This window comes from Moschus berezovskii, chromosome 5 (assembly GCF_049115385.1).
Source record: "Moschus berezovskii isolate FMDL1 chromosome 5, NW_MosBer_1.0, whole genome shotgun sequence".
Classification (NCBI taxonomy): Eukaryota; Metazoa; Chordata; class Mammalia; order Artiodactyla; family Moschidae; genus Moschus; species Moschus berezovskii.
Window position 1 is genome coordinate 67,292,078 of NC_142464.1, and position 19,654 is coordinate 67,311,731.

Genomic DNA, 19,654 nt, shown 5'->3' on the forward strand with positions numbered 1-19,654 from the left:
GTCATATCTGATTCTTTGGGACCCCGTGGACTGTAGCCCGCCAGCCTCCTCTGTCCATGGGATTTCCCAGGCAAGAATACTGGAGTGGATTGCCATTTCCTTTTCCAGAGGATCTTCCCGACCCAAGGATCAAATCACTGTCTCCTGTGTCTCTTGCATTGAAGGAAGATTCTTAGAAAAAAGACTTGCCTATTGTACTTTATCTGAAGTCAATGCCAAGAGGTTTTGTTCCCATTTTGAAAGAACGGGAAAAATGCCAGTATGGGGGTGCCCAGCAAGCAATCTCACTGAATACTTATAAGCACTAAATCTGATGCTGGCCTTGGTGCCACCAGTATATTTTATATCTGTAAATTAATTATTTAATTTCTCAGTGATAATAAATGCAAGGTTTGGTTAGTTATTATGGATGATACATAGTTATTTTTTTTATTTGCTTATTCACTCATTAAACAAGTATCTTTTAAGTGCCTCAGTTCAGACATTATACTAAGATTTAGAAATATCATAGTGAACAAAGTCAGGATTCCTGCCCTTGAGAGGCTCACTGGATAGTTAAACAAGTAAAAAGATAATTCATATACAGTGGATGAATATTAGACAGGAGTAGGTACAAATGCATTGAGGATTCAGTGACTCCTTGGGGAATCCAAGTATGATTTTATATGAGAACCTACAAGTTTACTTAGAATTTTCTCAGTACTTTTGAAGAGAGAGTGCTAAATAATCCTTTAGCCATCAAATGTACATGGATTATAGCTGCATTTTGATGAAACTGCAATACTTTGGCCACCTCATGCGACGAGTTGACTCACTGGAAAAGACTCTGATGCTGGGAAAGATTGGGGGCGGGAGGAGAAGGGGACGACAGAGAATGAGATGGCTGGATGGCATCACCGACTCTGTGGACATGAGTTTGAGTGAACTCCGGGAGTTGGTGATGGACAGGGAGGCCTGGCGTGCTGTGATTCATGGGGTCGCGGAGAGTCGGACACGACTGAGCGACTGAACTGAACTGAAGAATGGATATTTTGTTTTTGATAAAGTAAACCAAGAACAAGTTACTGTCCCAAAGCCTGTAAGCACCACACAGCTTAGTGTTTCAGGGCCACTGGACTTAAAATTGAAATATATTATTAATACTTTTTTTTCACATAATAAGGTTATTTATCCTTGATAAATTTTGTTCTCACTTTTCTTTCACATTTACCTTTTGATGTTTGTTCCTGAAAAATAAAATCAGTGTTTCCTTTGGACTCACAAGACAAACATGAGAAGCACGTCTTGAGTTCACTGGTGATATCTTGGCAAATCCTGGTGAAGTTTTGAAAGCTGGAGTGATTTAGGAAGATTCCCATAATAGTCTGAGTTTCTCTTATTGGTTGCAGAAAGGTCACAAAAGAAGCATTTTTAAAGAATGAATAGCTGAAATTCTGTTGTAAATATACGTCCAGACATGATAGCTCCAACATGTTTCCTACAAAGAAAAACAAATTTTTGACGATGAAATGTTGAGGTTTTGGCATTCAGATAAATACCCAATATGCTGCTCAGTTATCTTAGGCAGATCAGTACATTTCAGTTTATCAGCAGCAGGACTTTGTTTTCAAATGAAACAATAATGTCTACTGTGTTTTAATATTTCTTATTAAAAATTTGTCAACACTCCCTATTAATTTTCAGAGAAGAGAAGGCTTTGCTGAGAAGTTTTTGGAAATCCTAACATTTTAACCATTTTCTCTTCTAGGAAAGTTTTAATGGACAAATCTTATTTTCCTCTGAATCTATCTGTTTCAAAATAGAGTCTCACATGAATTGCATCAAGTTGAACAGGGAATGGAAAACCTGAACAGAATCTCTGTAGTAGTTTCTGAAGGCCGCTGTAACAAATTAGTACAATCTTGCTGGCTTAAAACAAGAGAAATTTATTCTTTTATAGCTCTGGAGGTGAAAAGTTCAATGACAGTTATACTGGTCTAAAATTCAGATGTCCCCAGGACCACACTCCCTCTGAAGACCCTAAGAAAGAATCTGTTCCTTGCACCTCTTCCAATCTGGGGAGACTGCTGGCATTCCTTTGCTTGTGACCACAACACTCATCTCTGCTTTCATGGCCACATTGCCACCTTCTCTATATCTTCATCTTCTGCCCCCTGTCTGGATCAAATCTCCCTCTGCCACTCTCTCATACGGAAACTTGTGGTTGGATTTAGATCCCACCTGGATATGGCAGGATAATTTCCCCATCTCAAGATCCTAAAATTAACCACATCTATAGAGACCCTTTTCATTTATAAGGCAGCTTTTACAGGTTCCCAGGAATTGACACCTGATATCTCTGGGCAGCCATTATTCAACCTACTTGAATCTCCAAAGATGAAATTTAATAAATGATATCATAATTTTTATATTTTGTCTGCAGACAAGTATCAAATAGGGAATTAATAGTCTAATAGAAAGACTGATTTTAAAGCAAAAGACAAAGACTCTAGTGCTATATCTGTTATTAACTGAGATGCTTGAACAATTCACTTCATCTTCCCAAGTCTCATTTTCTTATTAGCAAAATAGCTATAATAACCAGATCCTGCTAATCTTGTGGGGTTATAGTAGGATCAAATGATACAGTATATATGAAAACAAGTGTATATTATTAAAATACAGGCCCGTATCCCAAGGTAAAAATTTTAAATTTATCCTTTATTTATGATGGATTAAGATTTAATCCACACAAGTAATTAAAGCTCACCATGTAAAAACTGGGAAACCCTACATAGCAGTAATGATGAACTAAGGAATAGGTAACTCTCTTTCAGATATTCTCAGTTTGACAGCTATTTACTAGGATGAGAATATATTAATAATTGACATGTTCAATTCCATCTTTATGTGTCTTTCTTTACCATTTTTCATAATCGTATGGGGCAAAATATATTTTAAAAATTTTCTAAATAATATGGAGCACATGAAAGAATTTCTTCATATTTAAGAGTGATTACTCCTAATCATACAACCTGCTTCAAACTTAAAAGAAAATGAAACTATTGATATTAAAGCACAATTTTTCACTTGTGGAATTTGTAGTTTGATCGTAACTTCATAATTGTTTCATTACTGATGATTATATTTTGATGATTTAATAAATTAAAGGCTCATTTACCAGCCCTCTGTGTTTGAAATTGTTTCTGTAATATTTCACAGGTAATTTCCAGCTATAAACACATTTCATACTTGAGTTGCTATAAGAGTTTTGGGAGGCGGAGATTGTATTTTACTGAAATATTCAGTTTTGTTATGTTTCAATATATTTGTAAACAAAGCTGTAATCAAATTAATAACTAATTTAAAAAAAACTGTCTTCAATAACAGTGTCCCAGAAAGATGATAGAAATTCACTATCTGATGCAAATCTGTAGTTTATGGCTTTTCTGTGTTACTAAAACACATGAAAAACTTATTTCTTGCCATCTTTCCATTTTCCTCACTGAAGTTTTTCATCTTATGAAATTTTCAACTTCTTGAGCCTATATTCTTATATTATAACCTATAAGGGAGACAGAGAAATTTTTACTGTCAATATTGCAGTCTTCTTATCCAAGAAATGACAAACTGGGCTTTCTAGAATTGATGGTATATCCTTTATATTTGGCTATGAGGTCATTTTATGATGGGTTCCTAATTTTAGTTTTAAATAATTCAATTAGGAAAGAAAGAAATATAGGACATATCCTTCCCTAGGATAATTTTAAGAAATAAATGAATTCTATTCAATCATATTTTGTTATTGTGGGTCGTAATCTCATCTTCATAAATAAGGATTTATGAATTTAACTACTGCTATTAATATTGCTGAGAGTCAGACAGCTAAATTCTCACTTCCAGAGATAGAAAAATGCATACCAGAATTACTCTAGTACTAAGACTGCAATCTCTCAAGGTAATGATAATAGAATACTAAGTAGAATTAGGAAAATAAGTTACAGTATAGGACAAAGGCCAAGTCAAATATTTTTTCTTTTTAAAGAAAAGCAACGAAAACATGAACTATCTTTATTTTCTTTTTGAACTTTTATTATAATTATTTATCATATATAAGTATATATTAATATAAAATATATTGCTCCAGTTAAAGAATAATAAAAATAAATGAACACCCATGTATCTATTACACAGATTAAGAAGCAGAATATTAGCAACATCTCTGAAGTACCCTATCCCACCCCTACACACGCCTTCTTTTCCAGAGTTTAAACACCATCATGAAAATGTCCTTTGCTTCATCTTAGAGTCTTTCCAAAATGTATATATTCCTAAATAACATTGTTTCATTAGCAAGTTATATACATATATAGGGACTGCTGCTGCTGCTGCTAAGTCGCTTTGGTCGTGTCTAACTCTGTGCGACTCCATAGACAGCAGACCAGCAGGCTCTCCCGGCCCTGGGATTCTCCAGGCAAGAACACTGGAGTGGGTTGCCATTTCCTTCTCCAATGCACAAAAGTGAAAAATAAAGTGAGTCGCTCAGTCATGTCCGACTCTTCGCGACCCCACGAACTGCAGCCTACCAGGCTCCTCCGTCCATGGGATTTTCCAGTCAAGAGTACTGGAGTGGGGTGCCATTGCCTTCTCCATATATAGGGACTATACTGTAGGTATTCATCTATGACTTGCTTTCTTTGCTTAATGTGTTCTAGTAGTGTTGCTGCATGTTGCTGTACTAATTATTTGTGGTATCTTTGAAAGAATATACTACAATTTATGTATATATTCTTCTGACTGAACACTTGGAGTATTTCTGTTTTTGCTGTTCTGAATAATATTGCTTTGAACCATAACTCTCATGTGTTATTGGTAGGAATGTAAAATAGTACAATTACTTTGGAAGATATTTTTATGTTCTTTAAGTTAACCATACACTTAGCACGTGACCCAATAATTCTACTCCTAGGAATCTACAAGAGAGAAATAAAAACATATGTCCACACAAATGCCTGTATATGAAGCTTCTTGGTACTTGTAAAATTTATAATGGCCAAGAACTGGAAACAACCCAAAAGACCAACAACTAGTGAATATATAAATAATTCCTGACATATCCACATGATGAAATACTGCTGCTGCTGCTGCTGCTAAGTCGCTTCAGTCGTGTCCGACTCTGTGCGACCCCATGGAATGCAGCCTACCAGGCTCCTCCATCCATGGGATTCTCCAGGCAAGAGTACTGGAGTGGATTGCCATTGCCTTCTCCACCAAGGGAAAGCAGCCAGACACAATTGACTGCATACTAATGTGATTCCATTTTATATGAAATTCTAGAAAATGGAAAACAGTATTGAAAGTGGGAGAAGAGTTCTCTTACAAAGGATAACGAGGGACATCTTGGAGATGCTGGTAAGGTTTATATCTTGATTGTGGTGGTAGTTACACTGCTGTAAAAATTTGTCAAACCTCAACCTTACACTTAAAGGTGGCACATTTTACCATATGTAAATTATATCTCAATTAAGTTTATTTTTAAATAACACTACTATGAATATTCATGAATATATCTCCTAGTACGCAGTTACAGAAGTTTCTCAAGCATACACACTGAATGAATTGCCAGGTATTTGGGATGCTCATCTTTAATTTCACTAGAAAATGCCAAATCATTATACAAAGAAGTTGCACCAATTTATCCTCCCACCTGCAGTGTGTAAAGGTTCTCATTGACACATATCTTGGCCAGAGCTTTTCAAGTTTTGACAATTTGGTGAATGTTAAATGGAATCTTATCATGGTTTAAAAGTTCCTACTTTTTCTTTTTTTGTAGTAGGTTGTTTGTCATTTTCTTATTAATGTTTAGGAGTTTTTAAACTTTTCTCTTTGAAATTTTAAGAAGTTATTTACATTTTTATCGAGATAGCTTCTCATCATTTGTACCTTGTTTATTCATTTTCTTTATGATCTTTTAGTTAAAGGAAGCTCTTAATTTGAGTATTTTAAATTTATCATTTTCTTTACAATTTGTGCTTTGCATCTTGTTTAAGAAATCTTTCTCTTTTAAAAAGATTTTCATCCACATTTTTATCGAAAAGTTTTGAAGTCTTGCCTTTTACATGTAAGTTCTTAATCTATCTGGAATTAAGACAGTATGAAGTAAGAAACCAAATTAATTTTTTCCACATGTGATAATCAATTGTACTAGCAATTATTAAGTAGTCTATCTTTTCCCCACTATCTGTAATGACATCTCTGCTGCTGCTGCTGCTAAGTCACTTCAGTCGTGTCCGACTCTGTGTGACCCCATAGATGGAAGCCCACCAGGCTCCCCCATCCCTGGGATTCTCCAGGCAAGAACACTGGAGTGGATTGCCATTTCCTTCTCCAATGTGTAAAAGTGAAAACTGAAAGTGAAGTCGCTCAGTCGTGTCCGACCCTCTATAATCTATCAAATATCCATGTACATATGTATGACTGTATTTCCGGGTTCCAAATTTTGTTTTTGCTATCTTGGCAAAGATATCTGACGGACTTAGTTACTTTTCCTTTATAAAGCTTTTATGTGTGCTATGCTTAGTCCCTTCAGTCGTGTCCAACTCTCTGTGACCCCATGGACTGTAGCCCACCAGGCTTCTCTGTCCATTGGGATTGTCCAGGCAAGAATACTGGGAGTGGGTTGCCCTTCCCTTCTCCAGGGGATCTTCCTGACCAAGGGATGGAATCCAGGTCTCCCACATTGCAGATGGATTCTTTACCGTTTGAGCCACCAGGGAAGTCTTTATATTTCATAGGAAAAATCCCCTAACCTTGTTCATTTTCTTTGGGAATGTCTTAGTGATTCTTGATCCTTTGTTCTTTCCAATCAATTTTAGAATCAGCTTATTAAGTTTGGTGAAAAATCTAGTTGTGATTCTGACTTGAATCTCAAAATCAATTGGAGAAGAAAGATATGATATTGAGTTACTCCCATCACTCTTTTCTTCCTTTCTTACTCTCTACTTTTATAGGTCTTCTTTGATGTCTTCTAATAAAGTTTCCAAATTTTCACCATCATGGTCCCATACATCTTTTGCTAGATTTCCTCCTAGGTACCTTAATTTTTGTTGCTATTACCAATAGTATTTTTTAAGAAATATGTTTTCTATTTGTTAGTGGTATATGGAGATAAAATTGACTCTTGAATATAAATTTTATTTCTTATCACTTTGTAAACTTCCTTATTAATTTTAATTTTTCCTATAAATCTTTTGAATTTTCTATACAGGTATGCTTCACGCTTGTGCTCAGTTGCTAGGTTGTGTCTGTCTCTTTGTGACCCCATGGACTGTAGCCCTCCAGGCTTCTCTGTCCATGGGATTCTCCAGGCAAAAATACTGGAGTGGGTTGCCATTTCCTTCTCCAGGAGATCTTCCTGACCCAGGGATCGAACCTTGTCTCCTGCATTGGTAGGTGGATTCTTCACCACTGAGCCACTAGGGAAGTCCATAAATATGTTAATTTACTGCAAATAATTACAATTTTATTTCTTGCTTTTCATTCCTTACACATTTTATTTCTTTTGCTTGTCTTAATGCACTGTTGAGGACCTCCAGTACCATGATTAACAGAAGTGTTGAGAATGGACATCCTTGTTTGCTCCTGATCTTAAGAATACTTATGATGTTTATCACCAAGACTGATATATAATCATTTTTAGATATCCCATTTCACTTTAAGGAGATTCTTTTCTGTTCCTAGTTTGCTGAGTTTTTAATTATAAAGACTGTTGAATATATTAATTGAGTGCTCTTTCAACAAGTATTGAGATGATTATGTAGGCTTTCTTCTTTAATCAGTTAATACAGTGAATTACATTATTAGATTTTCTAATGCTAACTGAATCTTGCATTCCAGGAATAAATCTAACTTGATCATTTTTATACATTGCTGCAATCAGATTCTTAATGCTTTGTTTAAAGGTTTTTATTCTATGTTTATAAATGAGATTGGCTATAAAGTTTCCCTTTTTGTATTATCTTTGTTAGGTTTGGATACTAACAAAGATACACTGCTGCTACAGCTAAGTCGCTTCAGTCGTGTTCGACTCTGTGAGACCCCATAGACGGCAGCCCACCAGGCTCCCCTGTCCCTGGGATTCTCCAGGTAAGAACACTGGAGTGGGTTGCCATTTCCTTCTCCAAAGATACACTAGCCTTAAAAAATAAATTGGAGGGACTTCCCTGGTGGCTCAATGGTAAAGAATCCATCTGCCAATGCAGAAGACACAGGTTCAATCCCTGATTCAGGATGATCCCACTTGCCCTGGAGCAACTAAGCCAGTGTACCACACTATTAAGCCTGTGTTCTGGAGCCAGGGAGCTGCAACTACCAAACCCACATGCTGCAGCTAGAGAAGCCTGAGTGCCCTAGAGCCCATGATCCACAATGAGAAAGCAACCTCAATGAGAAGCCTGCGCACCACAAATAGAGAGTAGCCCCTGCTTGCTGCAACTACAGAAAAGTCCAAGCAACAAAAGACCCAGCCCAGACAATAAATAAATAAACTTATAAAAAGTAAAAATAAACTGGAGAGCTTCCCTGGTGGCTCAGTGGCAAAGAATCCACCTACCAATGCCAGAGACATGGTTCCATCCCTTGTCCAGGAGGATCCCACATGCCACAGAACAACTAAGCCCATGCGCCACAACTACTGAACCTGTGCTCTAGAGCCTGGGAATGCCAATTACTGAAGCCCACCTGTGCTAGAGCCTGTGCTCCACGACAAGGGACGCCACCACAATGATAAGCCCACACACTGCAGCCAGAGAGTAGCCCCCACTTGCTGCAACTAGAGAAAGCCTGCATGCAGCAACAATGTCCCAGCATAGCTATAAATAAATAATTTTAATTTTTAATAAATTGGAAAATGTTTCCCTTTTTATATTTTTTGAAATGGTTTATAACAAATTGCATTTATCTATTCAAATCATTTCTTGAAAGTTTGGCAGAACTTACATATAAAAACAGCTGAACCAAGTGATTTTTCAGGGAAAATTAAGCCATTGGTCAATTTTCTTGATTGTTCTACAATTCTTGGATTTTCTGTTTCTTCCCAAGTGAGTTCTGATAAGTTTTATTTTTCTAGAAATGTGTCTTTATGCTTTAAATTTATTGATTTACAGCTATTTATAATAATCTCATTATAGTTTTAATTTCTATGTCTCTTTTTCATTCCTAAGTAGTTACTGTGCCTTCTCTTTTTGATTATTCAGTTTTAGCAAGCAGAATAATGGCCTCCCTAAGATATCCACATCCTTATTCCCAGAACCTGTGAATATGTTACATGACATGGCAAAGAAGAATTGAATCAAAAGTTTAATTCAAGTTGCTAATGAACTGTTCTTAAAATAGAGAAATTATTCTGGATTATCTGGGTAGGCATAATGTAATCATACATGTGATTCAGATGCAAGAGAAACTTAACAGGCCATCACTGGCTTTGAAGGTGGGAAGAAGCCACAAGCCAAGGAAAGCAGGCAGCTTCCAGGAGGTGGAAAAGACAAGAAAATAAAGGTGTTCTTTCCTAGAGCCTCTGAGAAGAATGTAGCCCTACTAACACTTTTATTTTAGCTCAGTGAGACCTCTGCTGGATTTCTACTTACAGAACTCTAGATAATATATTTGTGCTGTTTGATGCTACTGTTTATGGTCATTTGTACAGCAGCCATAAGAAACTGAAACATCAATCATTCCAGAGGTGTTTCCATTTAATTAGACTTTCGAAAGAACCGACTTTTGACTTGATTGATCCTTTCTTTCGTATCTTTTAATTTCATTGACTTTTGCTTTTGTCTTTATTATTTCCTGCCTTCTACTTACCTTGGGTTTATCTCACTTTTCTTATATCAAAAAATTTAAAACTACAAATTTTCTTCTAGATACCGGCCATTTTTATCATATCCCGCACTACAGAATTCTCCATTGGGGGGGAAATGGCAGAAAAATAAGTCAATGTAAAGAGATGCATATCTTTTAAGTAAAAGAGTCTGTGAAATAAAGTTCAGAGGCTGCGCACCTAAAAGTTCAAGGTTTGCGGTGAAATTTTATGTTTTAAAAATGTGAGATGAAGGGGTCCCTGATGGTGGCTTAGGACTCTGTGCTTCCACTGCAAGTGGTTCAGCTTTTATTTCTGGTCAGGGAACCCCATAAGCTGTGTGAAAGTGAAAGTCTCTCAGTCGTGTCCGACTCTTTGCAACCCCATGGACTATACAGTCCCTGGAATTCTCCAGGCCAGAAAACTGGAATGGGTAGCCTTTCCTTTCTCCAAGGGATCTTCCCAACCCAGGGATCGAACCCAGGTCTCCTGCATTGCAGGCAGATTCTTTACCGCTGTGTAGTGTTGCCCCCCAAAAAAGTAAGATGAAGATAATAACACCTGGCCTACCTAAATCAAGAGATGGTTATGAGGGACTGATGAAAAATGCTTCCTTCCAGAAAGCATTTTATTTTTATTTTCTTTATAATATTTTTTATTTTCTTTAAAATATGACTCAAATTTCACTGAGTCACAAATACTCATTGAATGCCTTCTAATGTGGCAGATACAAGATATTAAGAGAAAACATTTATCTACAAAGGCAAATGAATGAGACAAGTAGTTAGAAAGCTTCCCAAGCAAGGGTTGTTGGTATTGTAACCTAGCCTATAAGAGAATAAGGCCTGTTCTGCCCACGCAGTGAAAAGCATTATTTTTTTTTCGCCATTACATACATCTAAGATATATATATATGAATCCATGTCCATTAGTAGCCATTTAAAAACTATAATGATTCAGAAAATTCAGCAAGAAATAAAATCTTACGACAAAGTAAATTTATCCATCTAGATTTATTCTTTCTTCCCAAAGATTTTCAAAATAGTCTCTCTTGAGAACAATACTTCACCATTAACGAGTTGAAGTATTTAATAAGCTAAAATAATTTATTATATGTAGAAGTATTTGGTATATAATACCTGTATGCTGTGCTGTGCAAAGTTGCTTCAGTCATATCTGACTCTGCGACGCCATGGACTGTAGCCTGCCAGGCTCCTCTGTCTCCTGGCAAGAATACTGGAGTGGGTTGCAATTCCCTCCTCCAGGGATAGTACCTGTATATATATGCATAAAGCTCAACATTCAGAAAACAAAGATCATGGCATCTGGTCCCATCACTTCATGGGAAATAGATGGGGAAACAGTGGAAACAGTGAGAGACTTTATTTTGGGGGGCTCCAAAATCACTGCAGATGCTGATTGCAGCCATGAAATTAAAAGACGCTTGCTCCTTGGAAGGAGAGTTATGACCAACTTAGATAGTATATTAAAAAGCAGAGACATTACTTTGCCAACAAAGGTCCATCTAGTCAAGGCTGTAGTTTTTCCAGTGATCATGTATGGATGTGAGAGTTGGACTGTGAAGAAAGCTGATCGCCGAAGAATTGATGCTTTTGAACTGTGGTGCTGGAGAAGACTCTTGAGAGTCCCTTGGACTGCAAGGAGATCCAACCAGTCCATTCCAAAGGAGATCAATCCTGGGTGTTCATTGGAAGGACTGATGCTAAAGCTGAAACTCCAATACTTTGGCCACCTCATGCGACGAGTTGACTCACTGGAAAAGACTCTGATGCTGGGAAGGTTTGGGAGCGGGAGGAGAAGGGGACGACAGAGAATGGGATGGCTGGATGGCATCACCGACTCGATGGACATGAGTTTGAGTGAACTCCGGGAGTTGGTGTTGGACAGGGAGGCCTGGCGTGCTATGATTTGTGGGGTCGCAAAGAGTCGGACACAACTGAGCGACTGGACTGAACTGAACTGAACTGATATATGCATAAATATGTATTTTTTAACCTTTTTTTAAATGATCATGACTATATTCCAAACGTGATTGGGTATTGCTGATTGAGCAAACCAATAAGAAAATGAGGACCTATTTTTTAAGGACTAGAATAACAATTTTTCAAAATAATTGCAGTTATCCTTGATTACACTGGTCTTTATAATAAAGACATAAGTAATATGAATATATGCTCATATTCTTCAGGGTTTATCCTGTCCTGTATAGGTATTTAAGGTTCTTTTATCCTCTGTTTTCTTCCATTTCACTGATCACTATACTGCCGTTTCCATCAGAAAGTGTGCAATGGAAGGGAAATGAAAGCTGATAAACATAGTCTATGTGAGTTTGACTGCTAAAAGTAAGAGAGGAAGTCAAAACAACAAATAAAATTAGGTCTGTGGTGTTTTCATCTGTGCTATTCCTGGTCCTCGTCACCACAATCTGGAATATACTCACATAACTCTATAATTTCTGGCTTCAAGAGTTTCTGAGATATCAGTCCGAATACATTTTATTTGAAAATCAGTAACAATTCCTTCTTTTAGAAAGTGCTTCTTAATGTAGCTAAGGAGAAATATTAATTGATCATTAGAACTCTAACAGTTGTTTTGTTTTGTGAATAAAAATGAAGAAATGCCCTCCCCCAGAGAATACTGGAAGCAAATTTTATGTTCCCATTGTGTCTTTTACATTGCTATTTTCATTATTACAGGATTGTATTTAATTATTTATCAGGCAGTCCTCCCCTCGACTGAAAACTTTTTGAAGGAAGAATTGCCTTTCATTTTTGTAGCCTTGGGTTCCTAGTACTGTTATACACTATTCATAAGTGAAAGAACAAATAAATAAAAGATCATTGAGATTTATATGAGTTAACCAGAGCTCTGTTTCTCTTAAACACTGTAAATCCACCCAAAGTGGGTTGATAAAATGTCTCCTGTTTGGAACAACCCAGCTTCCTTAACTTCAAGAAGCTCTGAATAAAAATATATCCACTTCTTTTTGTATCTCTGTTATCTAATGCAATATAGAGTATGAAACCATTATATTAACCACTATGTCTTAGCATAAGATGCCTTTCCAATAAACTGAAAGCTAGAATATGCTCTCTTGCCATTGCATACCAATGCAGAGTTATTACAAGTCCCAAATATCATTAAAGAAGTTCCCCTTCCAGAGAAGTTAGACTAAATAGCTTACACTATGTAATTATAATAATTGAATATTCTGAGTAATGATTATTCAGAGACTCAGATACATTCTTGATGAAAAATGATCAAACAGAGTGCTCTATTTTTAACTTAGGTCTTCAGAGGGCTTATTATTTTGAAATCAAATCTATTAAACCTTGTGAATACATTATTCCTCATTAAGATTCCTTTTGAATTCATTTGACATGTTAAAGACAGTGTGTCAGTAAATAATTTGTAAGTAAAAATCATTTTATAATATTTATCTTAGATATTAAAGTGAACAGAACATAAGAATGGAAAAGAGACAAGTAACTGATAGGGAGAGTAAGACTGTGGGAGAAGCTCTCAAGGTTAATTTTAGTTCTTCTAGAACACTCTTATCTTACCGTCTAAGTAATCTTACTAAATAGCTTATTTTGCAAAATACTTCCGTTAATAAGTCAACTCATTTCATAAGGAGCTATTGTTGTGGTTAAAAAAGTCAAAAAAGTCGAAACAATTATGCATCCTTAGTTTAATCAATATAGAACGGTATAAAATGAGTCTATATAAATTTGCTCCTGGTGATCCACAAACCATTATAAAATATAAAGCATTATTATTATACTATCATATGTGTAAAACATTTTGCCTAATCAATTTTGCACTTATGGTGGCTATGTGCAAAATTCCTGCTACCACAAAATGATATCAGGACAAAATGGTGGTTTTCAAATAGTTTTGTTTGTTGGCCAAAAGGAGAGGTCCTTCAAAACAAAATTCTCAAATAAATCCATCACTCCAAAAAGAGTTGGAGGAAAGTTCTACATTGTTCTTGGAACAGGGAAAGAGACATGGCTATTTTAAGTTTAAGGAGGCAGTAAATGTAGTATTGAAAGCTACTATAAACAATTAGGAAACTGAGAGTACAAAGTTATTATCAATGATGGTAGATTACTTGTCGAGACATCTGCCCCCAAAAGAATAATTTTTAACATGCTCTTGTACTTAACCAGTTGTCACAAAACACTAACTGGTCATTGCCAAACAGATCAATTAAAATACATGCTATGATTGCTTAATCTAAAGCAACATAATGCCAGAAAACCAAGAGAAATTTGAAAATTTTAATTATTCACAAAATGTACATTCATAGTGTTTATTAAGCAGAGAAATTATCTGCTACTTCACATCATGTATATGCAGTATTAAATAACCCTTGCAATATGTCACTAAATGTAATTAACAACAGTGTATTTATCAAGTCACTTAGTATATGTATATACAACAATAAATAATCATTGTAACAAGTCATCAAATACAAGTTTTCTCTGATTTTAATCAATTCACATGATATCTTTTTAATGACAGGATACAGCATTTTCAATTTTTCTTCTTATAAAATGCTAGGGAGCATAATTACCATGCAAACAGTCATGCTAATATATTTTCAAATCTTCCTGACATATAAAAGTAGTTTAAATTTACATCTATTTCTTTTCCTACCCTAGGTTTCAGCAATATCACAATTTTCTGAAATACAAAGAGAGATAATTTTGTCCCATTCTTCTCTAATTACACATATATACAGGTATACAGCCACTTAAATTTTTACCCATCTTATTTTAGCTGTATTTTGAAAAGAATCTTTATACTTTTTTTTCAAAAAGTAACAGTAAGCGATTTGTGTGAAATAGTTGTAATGGAAAGGAATGCAAACATTTTTAACATAGTAAATGTTACTTTATTTATAAAGTAATTCCAGGACGTAAAAGCATACTTAAAGTTGTTTTGAAGGAAACTTTCAAAGAGCAAAATCATATGGTGAAATTGTTGCAAATTCAATGTTTGAAAGAGAGACTACAGATTTTAAGTATTTCTTTTCATTTTTTTCATTTCATTATTGCATGCTACAATACCTAAGTACTGTAAATAAGGTCACTGTACCATGTAAAAGTCAACTAAAATTACAATCTCATTTTATTAGCTTTCCAGATATAGAACTTCAGTCTTCACAGCACGTATCCAAAAACAAGGCCTTTCCTGTAACCATTAACCGATATAATTTTAAAAAATTTAAAAAGGAAAAGTAAATTGTAATTACTCACCTTTTGGTGTCTTGAAATATTCTGGCAAAATTAAAATGAACGTGATCACTATGGCCAAAAGTAATTTAAGGAAGGCTGTTTTTGTCATGTCTCTTCACATGATACATGTGTTCCCATCAAGCATACCGACGGCATGTTTCTTCCTGGTTTACGTTTCATCTCTGCGGCACTTTAAGTCTATGCAGTTTACCTCACGCTCACTTCCTCTTGGGTAAGACTTTGTAAAAAGGAGACCCAGAACTGAGACTTCTTCATTCTGAGTCACTTTCCACTCAGAAGACTGTTTTGTAACAAGCACTTTCAAACTGTCTTCTAAAGAAGAGAGTGAAGAAACAATGTCAGAAAGTAAAGGGGTTTGTCCTCATGTAAATCTGAAGCTATTTTCCTGTGCTTCCCATTCTGCGTGAGTAAATATAAACCCACAACATACTCATCAAAAATGAAATGATGAATGTCTGTTATGTCCAGTTGTAAAAACATCATTTATTCATTTACTTATTAAGTGATTATTGAATCCCTTATTTATTTATTTATTTATTGGCCAGGCCACAAGCTTGCAGGATCTTAGTTCCCTGACCCTTGGCAGTGAAAGTGTGGAGTTCTAATCACTGGACTACCAGGGAATTCCCTACTGACCCCTTTTAAGTGCTAGTCACTGTCCTGTGTTCTGGTGTTCAAAAAACAATATGTCTAGAAAATAGTAAATAGCACAAAATATAAGGATAAACCATGAAAACTAAGATCATGGCATCTGGTCCCATCACTTCAAGGGAAATAGATGGGGAAATGGTGGAAACAGTGTCAGACTTTATTTTTTTGGGCTCCAAAATCACTGCGGATGCTGATTGCAGCCATGAAATTAAAAGATGCTTACTCCTTGGAAGGAAAGTTATGACCAACCTAGTTAGCATACTAAAAAGCAGAGACATTACTTTGCCAACAAAGGTCCGTCTAGTCAAGGCTATGGTTTTTCCCGTGGTCATGTATGGATGTGAGAGTTGGACTGTGAAGAAAGCTGAGCGCCGAAGAATTGATGCTTTTGAACTGTGGTGTTGGAGAAGACTCTTGAGAGTCCCTTGGACTGCAAGGAGATCCAACCAGTCCATTCTGAAGGAGATCAATCCTGGGTGTTCATTGGAAGGACTGATGCTAAAGCTGAAACTCCAATACTTTGGCCACCTCATGTGAAGAGTTGACTCACTGGAAAAGACTCTGATGCTGGGAGGGATTGGGGGTGGGAGGAGAAGGGGACAACAGAGAATGGGATGGCTGGATGGCATCACTGACTCGATGGACATGGGTTTGAGTGAACTCTGGGAATTGGTGATGGACAGGGAGGCCTGGCGTGCTATGATTCATGGGGTCGCAAAGAGTTGGACACGACTGAGTGACTGAACTGAACTGAAAGACCTATAAAATTCTAGTTTTACTTTTCTACACTGTACATATGTGCATGCTCAGCTATGTCCAACTCTTTGAGACTCCATGGACTGTAGCCTGCCAGGCTTCTCTGTCCATGGAATTTTCCAGACAAGAGTACTGGAATGGGTTGCCATTTCCTTCTCCAGGTAATCTTCCCAACCCAGATATCGAACCCACATCTCTTGCATCTCCTGCATTGGAAGGTGGAGTCTTTACCACTGCATCACCAAAAGCAGTAAAATGGGATTCATTAAACCTAAAGCAATGTGATTACCATTACAGAATCCACATGTTCAGTTCCCACTTAAAAATAAAAGATCTTTCATAATGACAATCCACTGAAACAAAATGCATTGTCTTAGAATATTAATAAAAAGTAGGCAAAATTCATGGAGAAGGCAATGGCAAGCCACTCCAGTACTATTGCCTAGAAAATCCCATGGATGGAGGAGCCTGGTCGGCTGTAGTCCATGGGTTCGCTAGGGGTCGGACACGACTGAGCGACTTCACTTTCACTTTTTACTTTCACACATTGGAGAAGGAAATGGCAACCCACTCCAGTGTTCTTGCCTGGAGAATCCCAGGGACGGGGGAGCCTGGTGGGCTTCCGTCTATGGGGTCACACAGAGTTGGACACGACTGAAGTGACTTAGCAGCAGCAGCAGCAGGCAAAATTCATGGTGTATAAAGAATAGGTACAAACAAGTACTTTTATTCCCATGTTCTTGTTTTCTGACTTAAAAAAAAAAAAAGTGGTACCAGATACCTCCAATCTTTTCCTCCTGCTCACTTCATCTTGTACTCTCACCACCCATCCTTTTCCATTTATCCTACTTCTTGTTCTTACCCACCCAGCCCTAGGCTTTATGGAACAACAGGTGAGCTAGGGATAGGAATCAGCAAAGGTTGTCCTATGAATATATATTGTGAATATGAATTAGTTGTTTTTTTTCTGATTGGGTGCAACAGTTTGATGGACAAATTGGAATCATGAATTAAGAGACTTTAGGACCTGAGTCTAAGAATAGTTAAAGCTGGAGTATGGCTTCAAATATAAGACTTATTTTATGAACAGTAGTAAGGATCATTCAAAGGAAGAGAGGAATTGATGAGAGTTACGGCCTGCACCAATTAATGGACTGAGACATACCAGATTTCAGGTCAGGCAGTGTCTCCAGTAGAGATGCTAGTAGGGATGGGTGGGAGAGCCTGTTCATTAGTTCTCACAGGTGTCAGTAAGTGCTCAGTGGAGCCTCTACTTCCCGTTTTCACCCTGTTTTGATTCCCTCAGACATTCTAAGTCTCATTCATGAATACAAACATTCCAATCATAACTTTACAATGAAGATGAAATTGATCAAGAAAGTTATTTAATTGACATAAAACCATTGTCAGTTTAGTTCCTGGATGAATTTCCTTATAAGAGCAGTCAAACCACTGCTATGTTTTTCCTCTTTAATTTTGATTTTACTGAAACTACTTTTTGTTAGTATCTGTCCTTTTCTATGAACAACACTGCTTTAGTTCATTTACTAATTCTTTCGTCCTTACTAAATTCTATGGATTTGTGAGTTTTGTGCATGTGTGGTAGTATTTCTTGTAGATCTACTTCTTTCCTTCCTACCCTCTTCCACCCAATATGAACTTAGGCTGGTAATCCTATCCTAGAACACCAGGAAAACAGACTTCCCTAGCAGCTCAGAGGGTGCTTTGTCAATGATGGGCTGTTTCATGTTCTCTGCAGCTGGCTTTTCTGGTGCTGTATAGATGGTGGATGTCAGGAGACCAGTCCAGGGTCCCTTAGTCCCAGGTCATGCCTGGCTGCTCTGAGGATGTAGGGGATCAGGGTCTCATGTGCATCCATGCATGCTGTATGCTCAGTCGTGTCCAACCCTTTGCAACTCCATGAACTGTAGCCTGCCAGGCTCCTCCGTCCATGGAATTTTCCAGCAAGACTACTGGAGTGGATTGTCATTTCCTACTCCAAGGGATCTTCCCGACCCAGGGATTGAACCTGGATCACTTGCGTCTTCTGCCTTGGCAGGCAGATTTTTTTATCACTGCGCCACCTGGGAGTGTTTCATAACTGGCCTACAATCCATCTGCTGGATACCAGTGTGTCATCTCCGATTTAGAAAATCATGAGAAAATTATTATATGCCCTCAGATATTTCAGGAATCTTTTATTGCCCTCAATTGTTCTCTTATATTTTCATCTAATTTTTATAAATACTTTTGATCATTTTGCCTACAGTTACTAACTGCTTAAAGCGTTCGGTTCAGTTCAGTCGCTCAGTCGAGTCCGACTCTTTGCGACCCCATGAATCACGGCATGCCAGGCCTCCCTGTCGATCACCAACTCCCGGAGTTCACTCAAACTCATGTCCATCGAGTCGGTGATGCCATCCAACCATCTCATTCTCTGTCGTCCCCGTCTCCTCCCGCCCCCAATCCCTCCCAGCATCAGAGTCTTTTCCAGTGAGTCAACTTGTTGCATGAGGTGACCAAAGTATTGGAGCTTCAGCTTTAGCATCAGTCTTTCCAAAGAACACCCAGGACTGATCTTTAGAATGGACAGGTTGGATCTCCTTGCAGTCCAAGGGACTCTCAAGAGTTTTCTCCAACACCACATTTCAAAAGCATCAATTCTTCGGCGCTCAGCTTTCTTCACAGTCCAACTCTCACATCCATACATGACCACTGGAGAAACCATAGCCTTGACTAGACGGATCTTTGTTGGCAAAGTAATGTCTCTGCTTTTTAATGTGCTATCTAGGTTGGTCATAACTTTCCTTCCAAGGAGTAAGCGTCTTTTAATTTCATGGCTGCAGTCAGCGTCTGCAGTGATTTTGGACCCCCCCCCAAAAATAGCAGAATAATAATCAACCAGTTCCAAGTATGCCCTGGGTCAAATCCCCCAAGATTCAATAGCAAGGGTGAAAAGGGTTGAAGTATCTTACTTTTCCTGTCATAATTCGTCCATTGAAATGTTTTATTACAGAAACTTGCCACATAAAATATATCACTAAATACTTGCATTTTAAACACCACCAATCACTAAAATTTAAGAATTAGGCTGCAGTTTCTTGAAGGTAATCCACCTTAAAATGAT

General features: G+C 37.2%; 1 protein-coding gene across 9 annotated transcripts in view; it reads right to left on the bottom strand.

The window, feature by feature from the left end:
- TMEM156 (transmembrane protein 156) overlaps window positions 1-15,300 on the bottom strand; it is a 46,083-nt gene extending 30,783 nt beyond the window's left edge. For 2 of the 9 annotated variants that reach the window (XM_055435090.2, XM_055435089.2), the window contains exons 1-2: window positions 15,121-15,282; window positions 1,211-1,477 (exon numbers count right to left, since the gene is read on the bottom strand). In XM_055435090.2, coding sequence (XP_055291065.2) covers window positions 1,211-1,477; window positions 15,121-15,208 — 355 coding nt within the window. In that variant the 5' untranslated portion in view covers window positions 15,209-15,282. Of the gene's footprint in view, window positions 1-1,210; window positions 1,478-10,974; window positions 11,110-15,120 lie in introns of all 9 variants that reach the window. The other 7 variants (XM_088836278.1, XM_088836277.1, XM_088836283.1 and 4 more) reach the window with 5 other exon arrangements.
- Between the last annotated feature and the right edge of the window lie 4,354 nt (window positions 15,301-19,654).